The following is a 23,217-nucleotide window of genomic DNA, read 5'->3' as shown; positions in this document are numbered from 1 at the left end:
TGGCATTGGGTAGCTTCTTAATTAAAATAATTCCCTTGACACTTATAAATACGGTGTATTTAATTGGTTTACTTTCAGTTGTTTTTTACGCACGTGTAAATATAGCTTTAAATGTGGGGGAGAGAAAAGGTCATTTAACGAAACAAATAATTGTAACAATTTTCTTCGGCAATTTGGATGTGATATACGTTAAAGGTGTGTGGCAGGTAATTTAAAGAAAATTGTTACAAATTAGTACATGAAGCAAGGGGTGTACTATATAGGACAGAAAAACAATTTTGATTTGTGGTATTTCGTACTTTATTTTTTTGTTTTGCTATGTGTACAGTACGTTCATTCTTTTGTGTAATTGATATTATAATGTATTATATGTGTACAATGTTTTTTAGCATATAACTACGGGATATTAAGTGAAATCTGACCTCGAGATAATGAGATGTAACATATCAGTATGTAATTTTATTATACGTTACATGTCGTTTTTTAAAAGAAAGTTTAAGAAAGTTTACTTAATTTAAATGTTTGATTTTTAGTGCCAGAAATATATCAACTATGCATTTACAATTATAACCGTAGATAAAATATTATGAATAAGTTTAAAACAGACGTATCAAACCTCATCTACAACAAAACATAAATATGCCGGCTTGGTGGCGCAGTCGTAAAGGCGACAGGACGGTGCTCCTACTGTTGCGATAGTCGCGGGTTCGAATCCTGCTGGGGCATGGTCGTAAATTTATGTTTGTGATCGTTTAATATTTGTGATTGTCCTAGGCAAGAATATAAAATCCGACGAGGAAAATGATCCAAATCACGCCAGTAACCAGACTGGGTAAGACCGGATGTCTTCTGGGATAATTTCTAAAGTTGGTCACTCGCCAGTCAGTAGGCTTACTGGCGAGGACCATGGTTCGGAGAACACGTTAAACTGTAGGTCCAGTCCAGATAAACCCATAGTTGCTAAAAGGAGACTTTAAAATATACATATAAAAAAATAAACACAAATAAGCAAATAAACTTAGACTAAGTCCTCCATTAAATATAAAAAAGTTTAATCTCGGGAAAACACTCGCCAAAACTTCATCAACGTTTGTTATTTTACATTTATTGCGGAAGTGCCATAGTGAATCTATTTACAAGTGGTTTTGAATATATTTTTATGATCGTGAACGTTAATAAAATATATATACTTTTACTTTAACAAAAGAGTGTAAAATATGGAAAAAATTAAGACTATTACTTTGTCCAAGTTCCAATATTTTGACTTTGTTGAATCACATATGTTAATCATTTTTTCAAAAATCCATATTACGAGTAGCACGTGATAATTCAGACTATTACTTGACCAATTGTGCATCAGCACTAGTAGGAATCTGAGTAGAGATAACTGAAAGCGCATAGCCGTTCTTTCGCCAGAGCAAAATATAATTTTTCATTGGACATCTAAATTTAATGAAACTGAAATGAAACTTAGCATAATCGCTTGATTCATTTACTAATTCACTTGACTCGATATGCATATTCCATATTCGTTTCCGGACCATAAACCGAGTTATATCTTAGTTACAAGAAACTAGTTTGATGCAGAAGTGGTGGGTTGTCCAAGAAATACAGTTAGACTGGAACTAGTGTACCAGTTAGATTGAAAACTTTTCTATATGCATGTTATATGACAATTACATACTATTATTTCGGTTACGACATTAAGCCGAGTATTAAATATTAACTATTTATACGAATACATCAGTTTTATACAGCTCCTCAACTTAGCCTACTACTAAACAAAATAACAAAAACTTAAGTAAAATATCATTAGAAAATAAAAAATTAAAACTTAAAGATCAAGTCGACAAAAATAAAAAAGGTCACAATTACGCTAACAATAAAATGGTTACGCTGTTCATAAAATATATTAGTAATGCTTTGATGGCTATATTTAGAATGTATATAGTAAACACCAGTAGTATTGCACATATAATTTAAACACTAATGCAGATATGTACATACAGTAACAGTTGTAATATTGCTTTAAGCTCGTTTATAATCGACAAGAAAATATATACTATCACTCATTCCTAAATAAACTTAATTTTTATAGTAATTTGAGGATATAACTTAATGAAGATAGACAGAACAAAATAAAAGTGGTACTAAATGTGGAGCAACCTTTAGTTATTGTCGAAATAACAACGAAATAGATATACAAAGATAACTGTAACACATAACACGTTTGGGCCATTTGTAAGAATATTACAATCTAATAATCTAACCCTTGATTTTGATAAAGCACTTAACTTAAATAGATAATAGATATTAATTAATATATAAAAGATAAATAGAAAATGGTAGTGTGTCTGAAAATGATAGATGTCTAAAATATGGTAATGCTCCAAAAATTAGCCAGGACCTGATTTCAAAGCTCAAAACTTGAAAACTCTGTAAATAATCGATACCATTATACTGAAATCTCTCCATTGATACAGAGAACAGTGAACAACTCCTAATACAACTCATACATAGGTTTTTAATTCGATTAAAATAATAATCCAATCCACTACACTAGTTTCCTTAAACTTTACTACTAGAAGTTTTTTCAAGAGAAAATTGTAGTGAGTAGTAGTAAAATAATTTCCCAGTTTCTCCTATTTACGCTTTTTCACATTCACAAGCGAAATTAGGCGCTAATGATGATCATCTAAGACAACTTCCGGAGCAATTTGAATATAAATTTGATATTGTGTTTCTAGAATGCTGTTTCAATGAGATAAGTTACGATCTGATGCGATTCTTGAAAAAAGAGAGGACTGCTAGCGAATCATTTGGTCTTATCTTCTTTTGTTCTACTTTTGAATTTTGAAGAAAGACAGGACTGAATTGATTAGGTTCTGAGATGTCTGTCTGTATGTGTTAGTTTCCTGCAAACTTGATATGCTTGTTGACCATTGCCCCTTTGTTAACCTAAACTTAAGTAATTTTCTATGGTCTCTATGGTGAATTTAATTTTTGGATGTTGAGGATTAAAATGAGCCAGAAACTAGTACAGATTGTATATTTCATAGTTCCAAATGAAAAAGGTGTCGTTCACATTTCTAAAGCAGGTAGAACATTTTAGTGAAGCGCTGCCTAGTGGCTTGCTTTCAACATATTCCATAAATATGTTAGCTGTTAATATGACTTACGGGGAAATCTAAAGCGGCACTAGATATTTGTTCATAGAATTTATCTTGCAATGAAGAACTTATCTTATAAAATATGTTGATGAAAAAGAGTGTTTTATGAGAGGGGGTTTCTTGGTCAATTGGAGAAAACATCTACTATTTCCATAAACGCGATTCTAATACGTAAACCAAAATTTAATTTATGAACGACTTATTAGATCGATCGGGGCATAAAAGATACAACCGATTAATGTATTTAATCTATTTTTAGGAGGTTTTATTGAAAATTAATGAGGATTTTAACTGCAAGTATTATATAATAACGTATATAATAGATTACGCCTTTCTTAACCTACTTATAAAAAAGTAACACATTTATTTGCTACATAAATAATATCCCCATCACATACCTAGTTATAAAATAAGATTAATCAATGCCGGTTATACCGGAAATGTAATGTTATTCCTATATTTTGTGTGCCATTCTTAATTAGCATATTTATTCGCAACCCAACAATAATTTCCATTTTATTTATTTACTTATTTGTTTATTTAACCCGTCAGCCCCTTGGGCTATTTAGGGTGAATTACAATGTATTATGTGACACTAAGTGTTATAGGAACATCAACAGCACACAATATTACATTATAAATCATAAATAATATAATAAATACATTATAAAATATATAAATAACATAATAATAAATGATTGTTACAAATATGAAAGTAGATTTGCGGTCTTTAGGTAATCAATCAACAGGTTCAGCTGCTCAGGTTGGGCCAATTGCTCCAATGTTCTCGGCATCTTCAGTTGTCTACTCAGATCATCATGCTCTTGACAATCCAGAAGGATGTGTCTGACGCTAAGCTGAATCTGGCACAAATCACATATGGGTGGGCTCCGTCCCTTCAGCAAATATTCATGAGTTAATTTACAGTGCCCTATTGGTAGTCGTGCGAGAATGCTTGACTTATGTCTACTGATGTTATTTATGTAATTTGTTGTTTTTTTGTGAGAAGGTCCCAATCCAGTTGGGTCAATTGCCTATTGAGGCCCTTCATATAAACTTTGGCATCTGTTTTTTCTAAACAGTTCATTTAACCTGATTGACTTCCCTACTTGCCAGGTGGTCGACTCTTTCATTACCAGATATTCCATTATGTGAGGGGACCCAAAGGTTACACAATACGATTGCTACACACCTATATTGTATTATATTGTAGCTTTGTCTGTAGCTCTCTGATGTATGTGACCAAAGGGTGGACTGTCCTTACCGATCTTGGGCTCTCTAGGGAACTCATAGAATCTGATACTATCTATTAGTATCGATTCGCTAATCGATGATTTTTCCAAGGCGGATAGGGCCATATAGATAGCCAGCAGCTCCGCCGAGAAAACGCTAGTCATAGATGGAAGCTAAAAGTGTCTCTCAAATAGGCTAGACGTGTAAGGCACCCACAAAGTTCTCTAGTTTTGAAACACCTGTGTAGATAACAAAATGGTTCGGATAGTTCTCTTCAATTATCTGTTTAAAAAGTCTTTTTATTATAGAAGGACTTGTTATTTCCTTATGTAGAGCCTTCATAGAGAGGTCTATGTATATTTTTGAGAACTGCCATGGTGGTATAGTAATGATTCTGCTGTTCGCATCTGGAATCGCAATCATCATTAGGTTGCATATCCTCTGGAAAACTGATGAAGGGCTTAAGTACCTCTTCTTTATATTGATCCAGTCTGTTTTCGGTGGGAAAAAGGTAGTGAACTGGTCTAATTCTGGACAATTTCCGTTTTACAAAATTACATTTTGAAATAATATATCATTTTTATGCTACATCTAATTTTTCTTTGTGAAATTTAGGAATCGATAAGCTCTAAAATAATGACTTTCAACTGAAAACATACGCATATTTCTGAACAGGATATTAATCTAAATATTAGTCGGTATAGCCAGCTTCCTCAGCCATCCAGAAAATTTCGGATAACAGTGTGTTGACAATATAGTTCATTTTGGAAAAAAATAAATTGAAATAAAACTTTAGCTATACGTTTTTATAAAAAAGAAACATATTGAGTAAAATAGCATCATATATTCAAAAATAATATATGTTTAAACGAATGTAAAAGAAAACAGTCTTAATTATATCATTTATGACATGTCTAAGAGAGTATTATAGCTATAAATATGTCAAATTATAATAACCAGTGTATAACAGAAGCGTTATTTAATGAGACCAATATTTATGAGCAGTTAAAATTTAAAAAGTAATTGAATTGTGTTGTAGGCACCGACTTCAAAGTGATCAGTTGGTAGTAGTTAAAATAATATCCTAAATAGATAAATAAGTTTAATATTAAGCTAAATTGTGAGTATATAGTAGAATATAAAATACTTATAGTAGATAGGTTAAATAAGATTTTTGTTTATTTTTATTTAGTTATTACAATGATTATTATTTACATATTTTATTTTAAATAGTTTGATTATTTCTTACTGAGTTCATGTGAATTCCTTATTTATTTTTTGAAGACGGTTCAATATTTTGTTAATATAGTGTAACTGTAACTGCATATATCCTGGATTAACTATAGAACAACGACAACCTGAATAATCAGGATTGTTGTGACAACTGACATGACCCTCAATATCAATCGATAATAGTTAATTTCAACAGTGTAGAATCTCCATAATGAGTACCGTATTAGTACCGTAACAGTATTTTCTCAACAAAAATCAATAGTTAATCAGCACACTGGAATAGCATGAAATATTTATACGTAATATTTAAAAATATTATTCAGGAGTCATGTGGGTCTACTAACACCAAAGTAACCATATTCGGTGGTAATCAATGGATTTCTCATTTAATAAAGAAATTACTTTATTATTTTAATACTTTATTAATTACTTTATTAATTTATTTATTAATTTTATTAATTTATTTATAATTTATAATAATAATTGCATAAGGTCCTCAAGTTCACGCTATTTAGGTTTAGATTATTTTTAGATTACTTCTAAATAACAAGGTTATATTAGATCACAAAATTTTATCAAATTCTTCGATATTAATTTTAATAATGAGCCAACTTTATCATAGTTAGTATTTTTCAAGCGACGCTGCATTTAAATATTTATTTTAATCCAGAATATGTGAATAAAAAGCTGGAGAAATATATTTTAGATCTATTAATAATTATATTACTCTCGGTCTATCAAATACAAAGGTGTCCATTCTTTAATAACGTTATATGAAATATTTATTTTGCAGACACAAGTAATTTCCACACAACTCAAATTTATTATGAGCTCCCAGAACATCATTAATCCATAAAAATGAGAAAGGGTTATTTCCAAAATGACACCGCAAAAATGTAATGGAAATTCATAATTTATAACCGAAAACAATTCGGAGAGATGATTCAAAGAAGAGCACGTTTTCCAACATTTTTTAATATAAAAAATATTTTTATAATAATAAAAGATCACAACAAGGGGTTACTTTAGGATTACTTTATACACTGATATCTTTTATTACCACTGATCCACAATATATTATTAAATGAAGAGAAAATCCAATGTATATTCATACTTTTATTATCATTATGCCTTATTAAGCAATATAGTATTTAAGTTTAATAATTGAAAGCATTTCAATATTACTTAAATGTTTATTTCTCATAAATAACTGGCCACTGCTTCAAATAAAACTCATGTAATAGATGTTTTTAATATAATGTAGCGCACCATTGTTGGTGATTAAGTTTTCTAATATTTCAAAACCTTAATTTATTTTTAAACAATACAACAATTTTTCTAAAACCTATTATGTAACATTTTAAAAATTGTTGATAACATTGATGTTGAATACTCGGAAATTAAATATTCAATATGAAATATTATCGAATAAACTAATTGTATAATGTGTTAATTATTGAATTGAATAAATTATTAACATAAAAATAAGTAATTAAAGGACAAAAATCAATAAAATATAATTTTAAAATAAATAGTGAGTCCCTACTTTATAATATTAAGAACATTGTTTATACATTCTACTGTTAAATTCTAAAGTCTGTATTTCTGGCATGTCTACAAATATTATAACCCTTACTGCCTAGGTATAGAGAACACCTAACAACTAAACCTAAATAATCTGAATCTTGACTTGGTTTGGTTTTTTTATAACATCTACTAAGTTCGTAGAGATACTTTACGTATTACAACAAAATCTAACATTATTATATTATATTATATATATATATATATATATATATATATATATATATATATATATTATACAGCTCACTTAGTATAAGAAAAATAAAAAGAAAATGTATTAATATTGTTGTGTTTCAAGGAGCTTAAAGCAAATTAAATAAAAACAAATATCAAACATACAAAACTACAGAAAAATATAAATAATAATCACGTCTGACTAATCGATTTATTATTCAGATGAATAATATTAAAAATATTTTCAGAATAGAAACAAATATACTACCTTATAAATATAATCTTTCTAAAGACATAAAGATTGAAATATAACCTTAATTGTTTTTATATTAATCATATAGACATAATACATATGAATTATAGAAGCACAAACTTTAGAGCCATAAAAATATGCTATATGAGATATATAGAACTTTTGGAATGAACCTAACATATATATTATATATTTAAATAAAAATATGTAATGATCACTAAATAAAAATATTAAATGTATTAACAGTTTTCATTATCATTAACAGTTATAATAAATAACATAATTACCGATAAACGTCAAAAATCAAGGTATTCTTAAAATAGAAAGTTAATATTATACATTATAATATTAAGAACTATCGGAAAATATTTAGAGAGTGAAAAGAATATATAATAATATTCCTAGGAAAGAAGTAAAATATGTATTTCAAGCGCATGATCTATTATATACTCTAGTCTATCTGCACGTCATGTCATCTATTACTAGATATTTTTTAATATATGTTGGAAAGTATTAAGAATGTTCTATAATTTGTAATAATACCCCCTACAATATATAGATGTAAAAAGTATATAAATTGGTACTATTTTACCCTTTATACCACTGTTGATCTAAGAGCTCACATACACAAAAAAACTGTTACGCCTATCGCTACCCATATCAATAGTCGCATATCCATTATTAGGATTATTGTTACAATATTCTTTAATAATCTAACTATAATTGGGTTGTACTAGGGGCTGATGTCTGTTAACTGCAAGGGTTAATATATCTTATTTTTGTAGTAGTTCACAGAACCTGAAAATAATTGGTTTTCAAATGTTTCTGTTTCAACTTTTCTGCATGATAAAACATATGGAAAACGATTTTTTAGATACCTTCAAGAATAAATCACTAATAGTTCTAACTGGTTCATATAAAATCTAATGTCAAGAAATCATTGAATCAAAGTGATTGGATGTGGACAGATGTTACGAAATAGGTTAAAGATACGTTTATTTTTTGGAACTAGAATATCATATACCACCATTGTATTAATTGCTCCTAATTACAACTTAGTTCCATAGGTTCCGCAAAACTAATTCTCGATTATTACTTTTTACTCGACATTATCTGTAATGCTTATTAAACTAATTTTCTGTCCTTCTGGTAATCTACTGTTTAGTACCTAAATATTACGAGTTAGCATCCCACTTTGAACGTATAATTGTTTATAATCGAAATTTTTGCACATAATTGATCATCATAATTAATTGATCAACCGGTGCACTAACCTGGTTTGTTGAAGCCTATGAAGTTTATATTAAACTAGCTGACCCGACAGACTTCGTCCTGTCAAAAAGATTTGTAATGTGGTAGTTTTTGTGCCTACGTATTTTAAAAAATTCTCCTGAACAGAACCATCACCCTGGTGATAGGGCGTTGTGAATAAAAAATAATTAAATAAAACATATATAAGGATTGAAAAGTAAGTAATCGCTTTATTGTTAATCATGTGAATCATAATAATTATTATTATTATCATTATATTGCTTTGTGGTATACGATGGTTTTTGTTTGATTACCTGGCGCATAGATAAACAAATCTGATGGTTTTCCAACACGGGAACAGGCAACATACAATTGACCATGTGAGAAACATGGGTTTTCTAGATTAATACCACGAACACTTAATGATTGCCCCTGGGACTTGTTTATAGTCATAGCAAAAGCAAGCCGTCAACATGTCTATAGGAAATTTGCCATTACCAATGTCAATGAGTTGTTTAGAGAATATGTTTCCAGATTGGTCATTTTGCAACTCGACACGCATATTCTTGCTTAAATGAAGTACTTTAACATGTTTCCACAAATTGGAGGACTTTAGACATGCATTGAGTTCATCAGCTGGCGTTGATCGTGGAATCACTGGCAATGTTTGACGAAAATCTCCTGCTAATAAAATCATTGCACCACCAAATCGGTTATTATTGCTACGTAGATCTTTTAAGGTTCTGTCTAAAGCCTCCAAAGATTTTTTATGTGCCATCGTGCATTCATCCCAAACAATCAATTTACAGTGCTGCAAAACCTTTGCCATTGCAGAGTTCTTCGAAACGTTGCAGGTTGGAGTTTCATTGCTTTGCATATTTAATGGCAATTTTAGTGCTGAATGGGCTGTTCGACCACCTTCAAGCAAAGTTGCTGCGATTCCCGACGAAGCGAGTGCAAGTGCAATTTTATTTTGTGAGCGAATTGTTGCTAATATTAATGAAATAAAAAAAGTTTTTCCTGTACCACCAGGTGCATCTAAGAAATAAATCCCTCCAGTTTCATCATTTGTTACTTTCATAAGAGTTTCAAATACATACTTCTGTTGTTCATTTAACAGTGGAAGATTTGTTTGAATTTATTCTTTCAAAGCGTTGAGATCATACAGTCTTTCTCGATGCAACTCTTGGTTAAAAGCGTCATGCATTGGACGATTGGGCGCGGTCAGGCCTAATTGAATTAATAGTTTGTTTGACATTATCAAGCACATGTCCTCAATTGAAATCAATGCTTCATTGTAAATTTCTTCACTGATTTGTATATTTGGATTTCCCATTCTATTCCGTATTTGATACAAAATATCATCACACATATAATCTTTGTACTTCATCCACAAATCAATTGGGTGTGATGGGAAGCATGTAGATATGATTATAGAAAACAATGTTCGTATTTGATGAGTGTGTGATGATATTACAGCATCATTGAGAGTTTGATCCCAATGAGCGTCATTTTCAAGCAATTGCAAACGTTGACAGGCTTCTCTGTAGGATCCACACAATTCACCATCAACAGTTCGTAACTGTTGGAATGATGTTGGGCCACGTACATTGACTAATAGCAGTCGTAAATAAAAACATTCATCATTGCTTGGATGTACTGAATAAATCCGGCCAATCGCATCGGTGGAATATACATCTGTATATCCTGGAACTGGTTTTCCTTGTTTCCGTCGTATAAATCTCCTTGAGGATTGATTCCAGGTATAATATTTTGACATTTCAGAATATAGCAATGTTTGTGCGAAATCATCGTTTTGGCATGTCTCAAAAAAACTGGTTAATGTAGTAGATGGTGGCTGAGCAGCTCTTTGTACTGCGTTCTGTGCTGTAAAATACACTCTTTGTCCATTTTCTAAATGCACAGCTAAGTTAACAACAGAAGGGTGTCTCTCATGAATAGGAAAAGAAAATATTCGCCAAACTGCTTCATTACTACTGACATAGCGGCCCATTTGGTATTGGGTAACTTCATCATTAGAATTCTCTGCACCAATTCCAATCACAGCCATATCACTCCCTTTGGTTACATATTTGCAAATGTATTTAATCGATTTCACTGAATGGCAAGATTCAACGTTGATGTGTGCTTTGAATGTCTTTGATAAAATGGGTGAATATGGAACAATCCAACGATTATCTATTTCAATATCTTGTTAATTTAATTTGACAATTGTTGATTTTCCATTGTCTGCTGTCGATCTGCGACGATACAATGGATAACCGTCATTACCAGTAATTGTTTCCGATATTAATGTCCGTGGATATCGTTTTGAACATTTACCATCCATCATACACGGTGAATTTTGATTAAGAGTTCCACAGGGACCATGTATCATGTTTTTGATAACTACCTCATGCAATCCAGGATCTACTTGTACATTAGGGATTTCAGCTGATATCACTGCATCAACTTCATTTGGCCTTATCTTTTCAACCAACCAAATCAAAATGTGTGCATGTGGCAATCCTCGTTTCTGCCACTCCACAGAATACATCCAGCAGCGTGTCTCACCAAACACATTATGTTTTACAATGAAATTCATTAAAGATTTCAACTTTTGTCTAAAGACTCTGGCTGTAATATCATGACGATCAATGGATGATTTCCCAGGTAATAACTCCTGCTTAATTTCTATCCATTGCGGATTGCATATAAATGTGATGAACAAATCTGCTGTACCATAATGACGAACATACGACATGGCATCTTGAGCATATTCGTGCATATGCCGAGGGCTTCCGATGTATGTTGCTGGAAGAATAGTCATCCGACCGACATTCTGTGCATTTCCATCAGTATTAATCGCATCTCGAAGGTGAATATACTCTTCAGATCGGAGTTTGGTTTGATTCAACCTGATGAATGTTAATCTCTCCGTTTCAATTTTAACATACATGTCATCAACATATTTGTGATATAATCGCCGACATTTCAATATGTGATTATCTGCATTTTCCCGAATCATTAGGCGGTATGAATAATAGTTCATTGAACTGACTTTTTTGTTGGTTTCAGAACCTGTAAACAGATTTTGTTTTAATAACATTCAAATATAAAATTAAAATACATAATATAGTGACTGAGATATTATCGCCATAGCTAAACTAATATTTTAGTTACCTGTAATGGGATTTATCATTTTTATTGATAAATCGTAGCCATCTTCACCTTGCCAATATATAATGGGATATTGCAGTGCATCATATGAGCGGTGTGTTTCCTTTATAGGTTGTAATTGAAAATTCCGACGATGTAAAACAATATCACGGGATTCCAAGTTTTCTCCAACTACAACGATAGCAACTTCATCAATAGTTGGTGCATTAAAACGTCTTGTATGTTGACCTGCAGGTGTTTTATCAGCTCTGATTACAATTTTGTGATTATCGGATGGCATCAGATCCAGGGCAGTTTTAAACAATATAATCAATTGATTGTGTTGATGAAATAAAGTTTGTAATTGTTCTACAATAGACCTTTTTACTAAATTGTTATGTGCACAACGCAGATCAATTTCTTGTGGTGAATTGCCTATAAAATAAATTTGCAGGAATTTGTTGTCGCTATCTGACACTGGTAACAGTGAACCTGCTCTGTGATATATTTGCCCTTGTATCTGTAAATAAAAAAAATATTATGGTGTGGTATAAATTAATGGATTGTCAATGATCAAACTTAAATAATATTTGATCTTAAAAAGTATATATTTAGTTTTAACTAATATCTATCAAATATAAAATATAATAAAAGTGTCACTGAAACTGAATCACCATATAATATGATGACTAAGTGATATATTTCGTAATTATTAAGAAATTGAAGATTAGTAACACATCTTAACTTTGGTGACAGAAAATTTTGTTCGCTAAAATAATTATGAGTAACTGCTATAATACATACCTTGAAAGTTGGCATAAAATTTTCCCGAACTGCATTTGTTGCCCCAAATGAAGTCATTTGAAAGCAATTGTTATATTGTTGAATATGTGTCAAAAAGTGTATAGAATCTGTTCCTATTCCTGAAACCAATGAGTACAATGGTTCTGGTGGTGGATCCAATTGTATCAATTTCACTTTACCATTTGCGCAACACAATCCATTGGCTTCGTTTTTGTATTTTAATGCCTTACAGTGTGAGCAAACCAAGTTCATAGAACCAATAACAACACATTGGTAGTTACTGTAGTCAATTGACACATCGTAACTGAAAGCAGCTGGATTCAAACTTGCGCGATTATTAGTTGAATGTCGCGCTCGCGCTTCACGCGTTTGTGATATCCGAATTCTTTCACGTTCATTTCCGTCGTCACGTTCTTGTGCAGTACGATTAGATCGGTAATTAGCTTGGTTTATAGCATTTCTGGTTCTTCTACCTAAATTGCTTCGTCTTATAGGAGGCATATCAAATATAAATTATTTTTTCACTAATCACGAACTAAACAAACACTAACTAACTAAACACTCTGCACAAAACACGATATACGAATTTGTTTCGTGTATCACTTGACAATTCATCTGTCATCTGTCAAAAGTCATCTGTAACAGACAACTTTTTTTTTTTAATTTGATATGACTTGAACTCAAATCCTTTTAAGCCGTACGAATTGTTTTATTTATTTAAAATTTGAATTAAATTTTAAACAAATAAAAAATTTTAAATAAATAAAACAATTCGTACGGATTAAAAGGATTTGAGTTCAAGTCATATCAAATTTAAAAAAAAAAAGTTGTCTGTTACAGATGACTTTTGACAGATGACAGATGAATTGTCAACTGATACACGAAACAAATTCAAACAAAAAGGGCTATTTTTAGGATTTTTCCAGCAATAATTCTAATTTTTCTTGCCGTAAAAACCATCCCTGAACTTCAACGAACATTTTAAAAAAAGATTTGGCCAAATTGGTCCAGGCGTTGTTGAGTTATGCGCTTAGGAACATATTTTGCGATTCATTTTTATATATAAGATATGAAAACCGTTATTATAAAATCATAAAAAATTATTCGTTATTGATAAATATTGTTATAACCCAATTTTTGTTCTAATAGATTGTATGAAATTGATATCAACACAAAATATAAAGACGTTAAAAATTATTAACTACCAGCATCAATCAAAGGAACTAATAATTAAATAAACATTCTGATTCCTCCAGGTGAGATCCTACAATATTCTACTTAAATAGCAACAGATATGAATTCAAAGTCCCATCTATACCTGCGATATCTCCTCTAGTTGAATACCCCAACTAACTGAGATCTTTGAGATCTCTCTATAACGAGCTTGGCATCACAACAATAATCAGAGAAACTAAAAATAAAATCCTCCTAAATAAGAGTTTGATCCCAATGAGCGTCATTTTCAAGCAATTGCAAACGTTGACAGGCTTCTCTGTAGGATCCACACAATTCACCATCAACAGTTCGTAACTGTTGGAATGATGTTGGGCCACGTACATTGACTAATAGCAGTCGTAAATAAAAACATTCATCATTGCTTGGATGTACTGAATAAATCCGGCCAATCGCATCGGTGGAATATACATCTGTATATCCTGGAACTGGTTTTCCTTGTTTCCGTCGTATAAATCTCCTTGAGGATTGATTCCAGGTATAATATTTTGACATTTCAGAATATAGCAATGTTTGTGCGAAATCATCGTTTTGGCATGTCTCAAAAAAACTGGTTAATGTAGTAGATGGTGGCTGAGCAGCTCTTTGTACTGCGTTCTGTGCTGTAAAATACACTCTTTGTCCATTTTCTAAATGCACAGCTAAGTTAACAACAGAAGGGTGTCTCTCATGAATAGGAAAAGAAAATATTCGCCAAACTGCTTCATTACTACTGACATAGCGGCCCATTTGGTATTGGGTAACTTCATCATTAGAATTCTCTGCACCAATTCCAATCACAGCCATATCACTCCCTTTGGTTACCTATTTGCAAATGTATTTAATCGATTTCACTGAATGGCAAGATTCAACGTTGATGTGTGCTTTGAATGTCTTTGATAAAATGGGTGAATATGGAACAATCCAACGATTATCTATTTCAATATCTTGTTAATTTAATTTGACAATTGTTGATTTTCCATTGTCTGCTGTCGATCTGCGACGATACAATGGATAACCGTCATTACCAGTAATTGTTTCCGATATTAATGTCCGTGGATATCGTTTTGAACATTTACCATCCATCATACACGGTGAATTTTGATTAAGAGTTCCACAGGGACCATGTATCATGTTTTTGATAACTACCTCATGCAATCCAGGATCTACTTGTACATTAGGGATTTCAGCTGATATCACTGCATCAACTTCATTTGGCCTTATCTTTTCAACCAACCAAATCAAAATGTGTGCATGTGGCAATCCTCGTTTCTGCCACTCCACAGAATACATCCAGCAGCGTGTCTCACCAAACACATTATGTTTTACAATGAAATTCATTAAAGATTTCAACTTTTGTCTAAAGACTCTGGCTGTAATATCATGACGATCAATGGATGATTTCCCAGGTAATAACTCCTGCTTAATTTCTATCCATTGCGGATTGCATATAAATGTGATGAACAAATCTGCTGTACCATAATGACGAACATACGACATGGCATCTTGAGCATATTCGTGCATATGCCGAGGGCTTCCGATGTATGTTGCTGGAAGAATAGTCATCCGACCGACATTCTGTGCATTTCCATCAGTATTAATCGCATCTCGAAGGTGAATATACTCTTCAGATCGGAGTTTGGTTTGATTCAACCTGATGAATGTTAATCTCTCCGTTTCAATTTTAACATACATGTCATCAACATATTTGTGATATAATCGCCGACATTTCAATATGTGATTATCTGCATTTTCCCGAATCATTAGGCGGTATGAATAATAGTTCATTGAACTGACTTTTTTGTTGGTTTCAGAACCTGTAAACAGATTTTGTTTTAATAACATTCAAATATAAAATTAAAATACATAATATAGTGACTGAGATATTATCGCCATAGCTAAACTAATATTTTAGTTACCTGTAATGGGATTTATCATTTTTATTGATAAATCGTAGCCATCTTCACCTTGCCAATATATAATGGGATATTGCAGTGCATCATATGAGCGGTGTGTTTCCTTTATAGGTTGTAATTGAAAATTCCGACGATGTAAAACAATATCACGGGATTCCAAGTTTTCTCCAACTACAACGATAGCAACTTCATCAATAGTTGGTGCATTAAAACGTCTTGTATGTTGACCTGCAGGTGTTTTATCAGCTCTGATTACAATTTTGTGATTATCGGATGGCATCAGATCCAGGGCAGTTTTAAACAATATAATCAATTGATTGTGTTGATGAAATAAAGTTTGTAATTGTTCTACAATAGACCTTTTTACTAAATTGTTATGTGCACAACGCAGATCAATTTCTTGTGGTGAATTGCCCATAAAATAAATTTGCAGGAATTTGTTGTCGCTATCTGGCACTGGTAACAGTGAACCTGCTCTGTGATATATTTGCCCTTGTATCTGTAAATAAAAAAAATATTATGGTGTGGTATAAATTAATGGATTGTCAATGATCAAACTTAAATAATATTTGATCTTAAAAAGTATATATTTAGTTTTAACTAATATCTATCAAATATAAAATATAATAAAAGTGTCACTGAAACTGAATCACCATATAATATGATGACTAAGTGATATATTTCGTAATTATTAAGAAATTGAAGATTAGTAACACATCTTAACTTTGGTGACAGAAAATTTTGTTCGCTAAAATAATTATGAGTAACTGCTATAATACATACCTTGAAAGTTGGCATAAAATTTTCCCGAACTGCATTTGTTGCCCCAAATGAAGTCATTTGAAAGCAATTGTTATATTGTTGAATATGTGTCAAAAAGTGTATAGAATCTGTTCCTATTCCTGAAACCAATGAGTACAATGGTTCTGGTGGTGGATCCAATTGTATCAATTTCACTTTACCATTTGCGCAACACAATCCATTGGCTTCGTTTTTGTATTTTAATGCCTTACAGTGTGAGCAAACCAAGTTCATAGAACCAATAACAACACATTGGTAGTTACTGTAGTCAATTGACACATCGTAACTGAAAGCAGCTGGATTCAAACTTGCGCGATTATTAGTTGAATGTCGCGCTCGCGCTTCACGCGTTTGTGATATCCGAATTCTTTCACGTTCATTTCCGTCGTCACGTTCTTGTGCAGTACGATTAGATCGGTAATTAGCTTGGTTTATAGCATTTCTGGTTCTTCTACCTAAATTGCTTCGTCTTATAGGAGGCATATCAAATATAAATTATTTTTTCACTAATCACGAACTAAACAAACACTAACTAACTAAACACTCTGCACAAAACACGATATACGAATTTGTTTCGTGTATCACTTGACAATTCATCTGTCATCTGTCAAAAGTCATCTGTAACAGACAACTTTTTTTTTTTAATTTGATATGACTTGAACTCAAATCCTTTTAAGCCGTACGAATTGTTTTATTTATTTAAAATTTGAATTAAATTTTAAACAAATAAAAAATTTTAAATAAATAAAACAATTCGTACGGATTAAAAGGATTTGAGTTCAAGTCATATCAAATTTAAAAAAAAAAAGTTGTCTGTTACAGATGACTTTTGACAGATGACAGATGAATTGTCAACTGATACACGAAACAAATTCAAACAAAAAGGGCTATTTTTAGGATTTTTCCAGCAATAATTCTAATTTTTCTCGCCGTAAAAACCATCCCTGAACTTCAACGAACATTTTAAAAAAAGATTTGGCCAAATTGGTCCAGGCGTTGTTGAGTTATGCGCTTAGGAACATATTTTGCGATTCATTTTTATATATAAGATATGAAAACCGTTATTATAAAATCATAAAAAATTATTCGTTATTGATAAATATTGTTATAACCCAATTTTTGTTCTAATAGATTGTATGAAATTGATATCAACACAAAATATAAAGACGTTAAAAATTATTAACTACCAGCATCAATCAAAGGAACTAATAATTAAATAAACATTCTGATTCCTCCAGGTGAGATCCTACAATATTCTACTTAAATAGCAACAGATATGAATTCAAAGTCCCATCTATACCTGCGATATCTCCTCTAGTTGAATACCCCAACTAACTGAGATCTTTGAGATCTCTCTATAACGAGCTTGGCATCACAACAATAATCAGAGAAACTAAAAATAAAATCCTCCTAAATAATCCTAAATACTTTTATTGATATCTTAGTCGTATCTCTCCCAAGATAAAGTGTGGACGCTAGTAACTACGCTGGTTATGCCCATATGTCACTCGCTAGTCGGTAGTCTTAGTTCCGAGATAAAATGCGAGACTTTGACGTAACTAAAATCCACGATAATACCTACAGATATATTGATTTAATTCCGAAAAAAACACATATTCTAGATATGATAGAAACTGGATTCAAGAATTCTATAAATATCCTAAAAAATAAATATTCAATCGCAGCCAGATGCTGAGACTTTAATGTTCTTTTTATCGTGTACATTGTTAAAATAACAATTCTACCTAAACGAAATTACCTTTAATATGGAATAATACCAGATTTACAGATAAAATTATAAGGTTTAAACGTAATTAAAGGTAATTAAACGATTTCAAAAATATAATGACTATAATAAAACGGTATTGTGATGAATGGAGTTAATCTCTAATCGAATCCCTTTATGCCGCAGCATCCTGTTCTGTACGGCATCGGAAAGGTTTCCTTTTATTCCCTCTAATAACAGATGTAATAAATGACAGACGAACCAAAAGCAACCCCCCCATTTAGCTCACTTGTTCACCGAGCGAACAAATTCATTTGTTACGTAAACAATGAGACCGTCACATACGTACATCTAAGGAGTGTTACTATATGTTCCGCCATTAATCAATGCCTTACGGAATGGAAATTTAATTGACATTTTTATATTTCATCCGTATTTCCCCGAGATGCTATATCACGTAGTATATATATATATATATATATATATATATATATATATATATATATATATATATATATATATATATATATATATATATATATATATATATATATATCCGTATATTAGTACGAGTTCCTTAGGTTTTTTCAGAGAATAATTGATAATAATTTGTAACTTGACAATGTTTAAACAGAATTATCTCTTGTATTGCTACTACAATAACAGCAAATAAGGAAATGAGCTGTTATTATATTCCCTACAAAATCTGAGTAAAATATATAAACTATTATATTAACAATAATAACAAAAAAATCGCATATTTCAACCGCACTGATGAATAAGTCATCATAAAAGTATTCATAATTTTTTTGTAAGATTGCTTTGGGCTTACCAATACACTAAAACGAAACCGCCTCACAGCTGTGAGGGGGTTAGCTAACCCCGGTATGCTAACCACTGCTACTGCATTAAATTTGAGCATATGGCACCAGTCACCCGGCCAGCTGTTGTGGGGCACGAGGACAAGGAGAAAGAGCAACTAGTGAAAGTAAGTGTTGATTTGCCTTCTTGAATTAAGACACGTCTTGGTGCTGTCATATGGGGATAAATGTTATAACTACAGCTACGGATGAAGTCTTTGCAAACTGGTAAAAGGGAAGATTAGCGGTGACGCGTTGTTAAGCATGTTGATCAGATCACGAAGAACCGCGTTTTCAGAGGAATATGAGCTGAATTATTGTTTGTAGAAGGATTGAGATATGAAGTGCCTGATTTCTGAACTGTCAGTTTCTCTGTAAATTCGATTATTTCTGGCCAACCATGGAACATTTAATATTCTCATGAGGAGCTTGTTTTGAAAAACTCGAAGCCGTTTCATCTGGTTGGGTGAACAAACTTGAACTAGACATTAGATCCGTAGAGGAAGAAAGTCTACTAGAAGGGCAGATCAGAGGAGAAAGCAGGTTTGCTAAAACCGAACCTTTATGGATTTAGGAATTCGAACTGAACCGTCGGTCGAAGTAGAGACCTAGGTACGGGACCTTGTAAGGGAAGTTTTGCGGTGTCAATTTTGAGTTGTAAGACGCACGTAAGCGTTTAAAGCTTCTTGTGGAAAATGATGGCCTGGGTTTTCAGGGGGTTGATTTACAAACTCCAGAATTTGAACCACTTGACCACATGATCAAGCTGCTTCTATAAACGTCCTTGAATGGTATCCTCAAGTCTGGAAGCCGTGAAGAAGGTCACATCAAGTCAAGTTTCGTCAGCGTAAACACGTTAGGTCTTCTGGAAGGCCTAACCGTACGCATTTTGCAATCAAATCGTCGTGCCACACCCAGCTTTTCACTTCGGTCAAAACCGTGATACGTGATGGGTAGACAGATGGACGGATAATTGATGAGCACTAAAAAATAATTGTTTGTCAGGAATGACTTCATAAATATTATCTGAAAACATTTCAAAAGAAATAAAACATAATCTTTAATCTTATTTAAATTATCCGAACAACCACGCTAACAGTAACAGCTAACAATAATTAGCCTATTGTAATTTAGATTCAGAGTGGCCACCTAATATAACCATTAACTCCACTATTATATTAATAAATAGTTTTCTATATTAGTAACCTCTTTGCTACATTTGTAATAAAGTTACCTCATCAAGCCTGTTATTCCTCTATTTGACTTGGATAGGTCAATAAATTCAATTGTCAAATGTTTTCAAACTAACGTTACTATAACATTCAAATTCATGACTAGGTACTGCACCTAATAGATAACGCATACATTATTTTTCATTAAAATTTAACAATTTTCCATAAAATATATAATACATGAAACTTCATATCATTAATAAAAATATGAATTTGGACACCTTTTTAATCTGAGTTTGTATTGGTTTAGTTACTGATGACTTATACTTAATAATCTGGCAACAATTACCAACCTTTACCAAATGTAATAAAAAATAGCATCTTTATATTTTTAGCTCCCTTAAATTACCCTTTGTATTAACTAAATAAAAACAAAAAATCAAGAATATAAAAATACAAAAAATAATAAAATGCTCTACTACACTGTATCGGCAATAGAGTACCAGATAATTATAATCTGTTTAAAGGCATTATGATTAAAAAGTTAAATTAAATATATATAAAGTTTCATAAATATATATATATATATATATATATATATATATATATATATATATATATATATATATAATAACTCTATATTAACCTAAATGCAATATAGTTAGTTATAGAGCTCATTATCGGCCATATGGATCATAGAGCCATACACTTTAGGGCTATAAAAATATGTTATATACGACATATAAAAGTTAAAATGGTAGTATATTATATTATATATTCAAATATAAATATGCAGCAGCATATTAAAATTTAAATGGTTATTTTAGCTTGAATATATATATATATATATATATATATATATATATATATATATATATATATTTGCTATTTTTAATTTGTATTGTTTTCGTTTATCTATAGCTTTCTACTTAGTCTTGTATCCTACACGGGAACTAACAACTCACCAACAAATGGAACCTGAAATAGAATGGAAGTTGTGGAACATCAATTAAAAAATCTTAATATATTTAATTTTTTTTAATAATTGTAAAAGTTTAATTAGCTCTAGTACGAGGAAGTACTAGATTAGTTTCGAACCGTATCAATTACTACCAGTTCTTAAGCAATCAAATGTTTTCTTAGCTGTTCTATGTTGTCCATTCTAATATCTAAATACAGGACAACAGGTTCTTGTTATTCTCAAATTTTGTTAATCTATAGTAGGGTGAAATTCTCACCGATATCGTGTTTTTATTTCATGGCTGAATATACATTCCAATAAAACGGGTACATTAATTCATTGTCCCTACAAGTAATGTAAAATGTAACTTTATATCATCATACTTTTTTTAATCGTTAAATTATTACTACTATAACTTCATAGTTCCAAGAATACAGGAATAATAAAAAGTAATTCAAGATCCTAAAAGAGACTGTTTAATATTAAATAGAATTGTTTTTCTAATTAGTAATATTATTGTAATTTTCGTTTTAATATCGCTTCAAATATAAAACGTAAGGATTTGTCAACAACATCGCCGGATTTTAAGACACAACATAAAATTATACTTATATATTTTACTTATTTTGTTTACGCACTCTTAATATTCTATGTTGTGTAGATATCACAAATCATTTAATAAGTTTTTCAGAAACAAAAAGGCAAGGTAAACAATTTGAAGGAATCCCCCTCAAAGACTTACATATTCCTGAGTTTTACCGATTTTAGTTGTATTAATTCATGATTATATAGAAAAAATAATATCGAAAAAAATTACTGACTTTATTCATACATTTCATACGTTAAGAAACTGATAAGGGACGTAATCTGTTTCTGACTCTGACTATTTATCGGCTTCGACACTTCCAATCAAAGTAATCATAAATATGAAGCAGCGATTTGAAATGTATCAAAGCAATCAAAGCACCAAAGCGTTTGCTGATTTATAGCCTCTAATTATTCTCACTAAAGTTTTGAAAATTTTTGCAGACTTTTAACAACCAGCTAAAATAAAATGAGAAGACCTATAATACGGTCTGATTTTTTTACTAAGATTAGTATATAGAAAATTAAATTGGGATAGTAATTCTAATTTATTTTAAAAGGGACGGTAACATGATAACGATTATCGTTGTAACGGAACTATCACAAATTTTAGGTCAAACCGTTTCCGCTCCGACTTCGAAATCAGAATTATATTTAAAAAAAACTTCGTTTACTTCGTTACTTCGTTGAGATGCAATGTTGTGTAGGCATCACAAATCATTTAAGAAGTTCGGCAAAAACAAAAAAGGCAAGGTAATATTTATATACTTTAGCACAGTAATCAAATGAAGACAATGTGTTATCATTATCTCAATAACAATAACGAATATATTAATTAAGTCAGATTTCACTTATATTCATAATTTGTCTCATCGGTAACCTATACAAAATTGAGATCAAAGAGAATATGTATTGAAATAAATCGTTGTTACCGATGGGAAGTAATGCGCAACCAGTGTTTTTGTCTGATGGCGCTTCCTCTCTTTCTCTCTGTCTGCCTGTTCTCTCCTGCGCTGCGTGCATCGATGCATGACGATGCGGCGCACCTGCGACGCGTGCACTCTGCAATCGCACGCATCCCAATTGGACCCGAACGGACCCGAACCGATGCGCAATCGACAAC

General features: G+C 31.4%; 3 protein-coding genes across 5 annotated transcripts in view; 1 reads left to right on the top strand and 2 right to left on the bottom strand.

The window, feature by feature from the left end:
- The window catches only part of LOC143191072 (uncharacterized), a 63,764-nt gene that overhangs the window by 3,335 nt on the left and 37,212 nt on the right, over nucleotides 1-23,217 (top strand). The window lies entirely within an intron of this gene.
- On the bottom strand, nucleotides 8,988-12,137 carry LOC143191073 (uncharacterized). Of its 2 annotated transcripts, none has more exons than XM_076395769.1 (2): nucleotides 12,082-12,131; nucleotides 8,988-11,979 (listed from the first exon to the last, which is right to left on the bottom strand). In XM_076395769.1, the coding sequence occupies exons 1-2, from the start codon at nucleotides 12,098-12,100 to the stop codon at nucleotides 11,114-11,116; spliced, it is 885 nt and encodes a 294-aa protein (XP_076251884.1). In that variant the 5' UTR covers nucleotides 12,101-12,131; the 3' UTR covers nucleotides 8,988-11,113. The 2 variants fall into 2 exon arrangements, with proteins under 2 accessions (XP_076251884.1, XP_076251883.1); XM_076395768.1 differs by having other exon boundaries at nucleotides 8,998-11,979; nucleotides 12,082-12,137.
- LOC143191074 (uncharacterized) lies at nucleotides 14,323-16,042 on the bottom strand. Its single transcript, XM_076395770.1, has 2 exons — nucleotides 15,993-16,042; nucleotides 14,323-15,890 (listed from the first exon to the last, which is right to left on the bottom strand). Exons 1-2 carry the CDS (start codon nucleotides 16,009-16,011, stop codon nucleotides 15,025-15,027), a joined length of 885 nt encoding a protein of 294 aa, XP_076251885.1. The 5' UTR covers nucleotides 16,012-16,042; the 3' UTR covers nucleotides 14,323-15,024.

Source organism: Rhynchophorus ferrugineus, unplaced genomic scaffold (genome assembly GCF_030347505.1).
Source record: "Rhynchophorus ferrugineus isolate W39M unplaced genomic scaffold, kcgeb_rfMv2 rfM2, whole genome shotgun sequence".
Classification (NCBI taxonomy): Eukaryota; Metazoa; Arthropoda; class Insecta; order Coleoptera; family Curculionidae; genus Rhynchophorus; species Rhynchophorus ferrugineus.
This window is presented reverse-complemented; position numbering and strand designations above follow the sequence as displayed.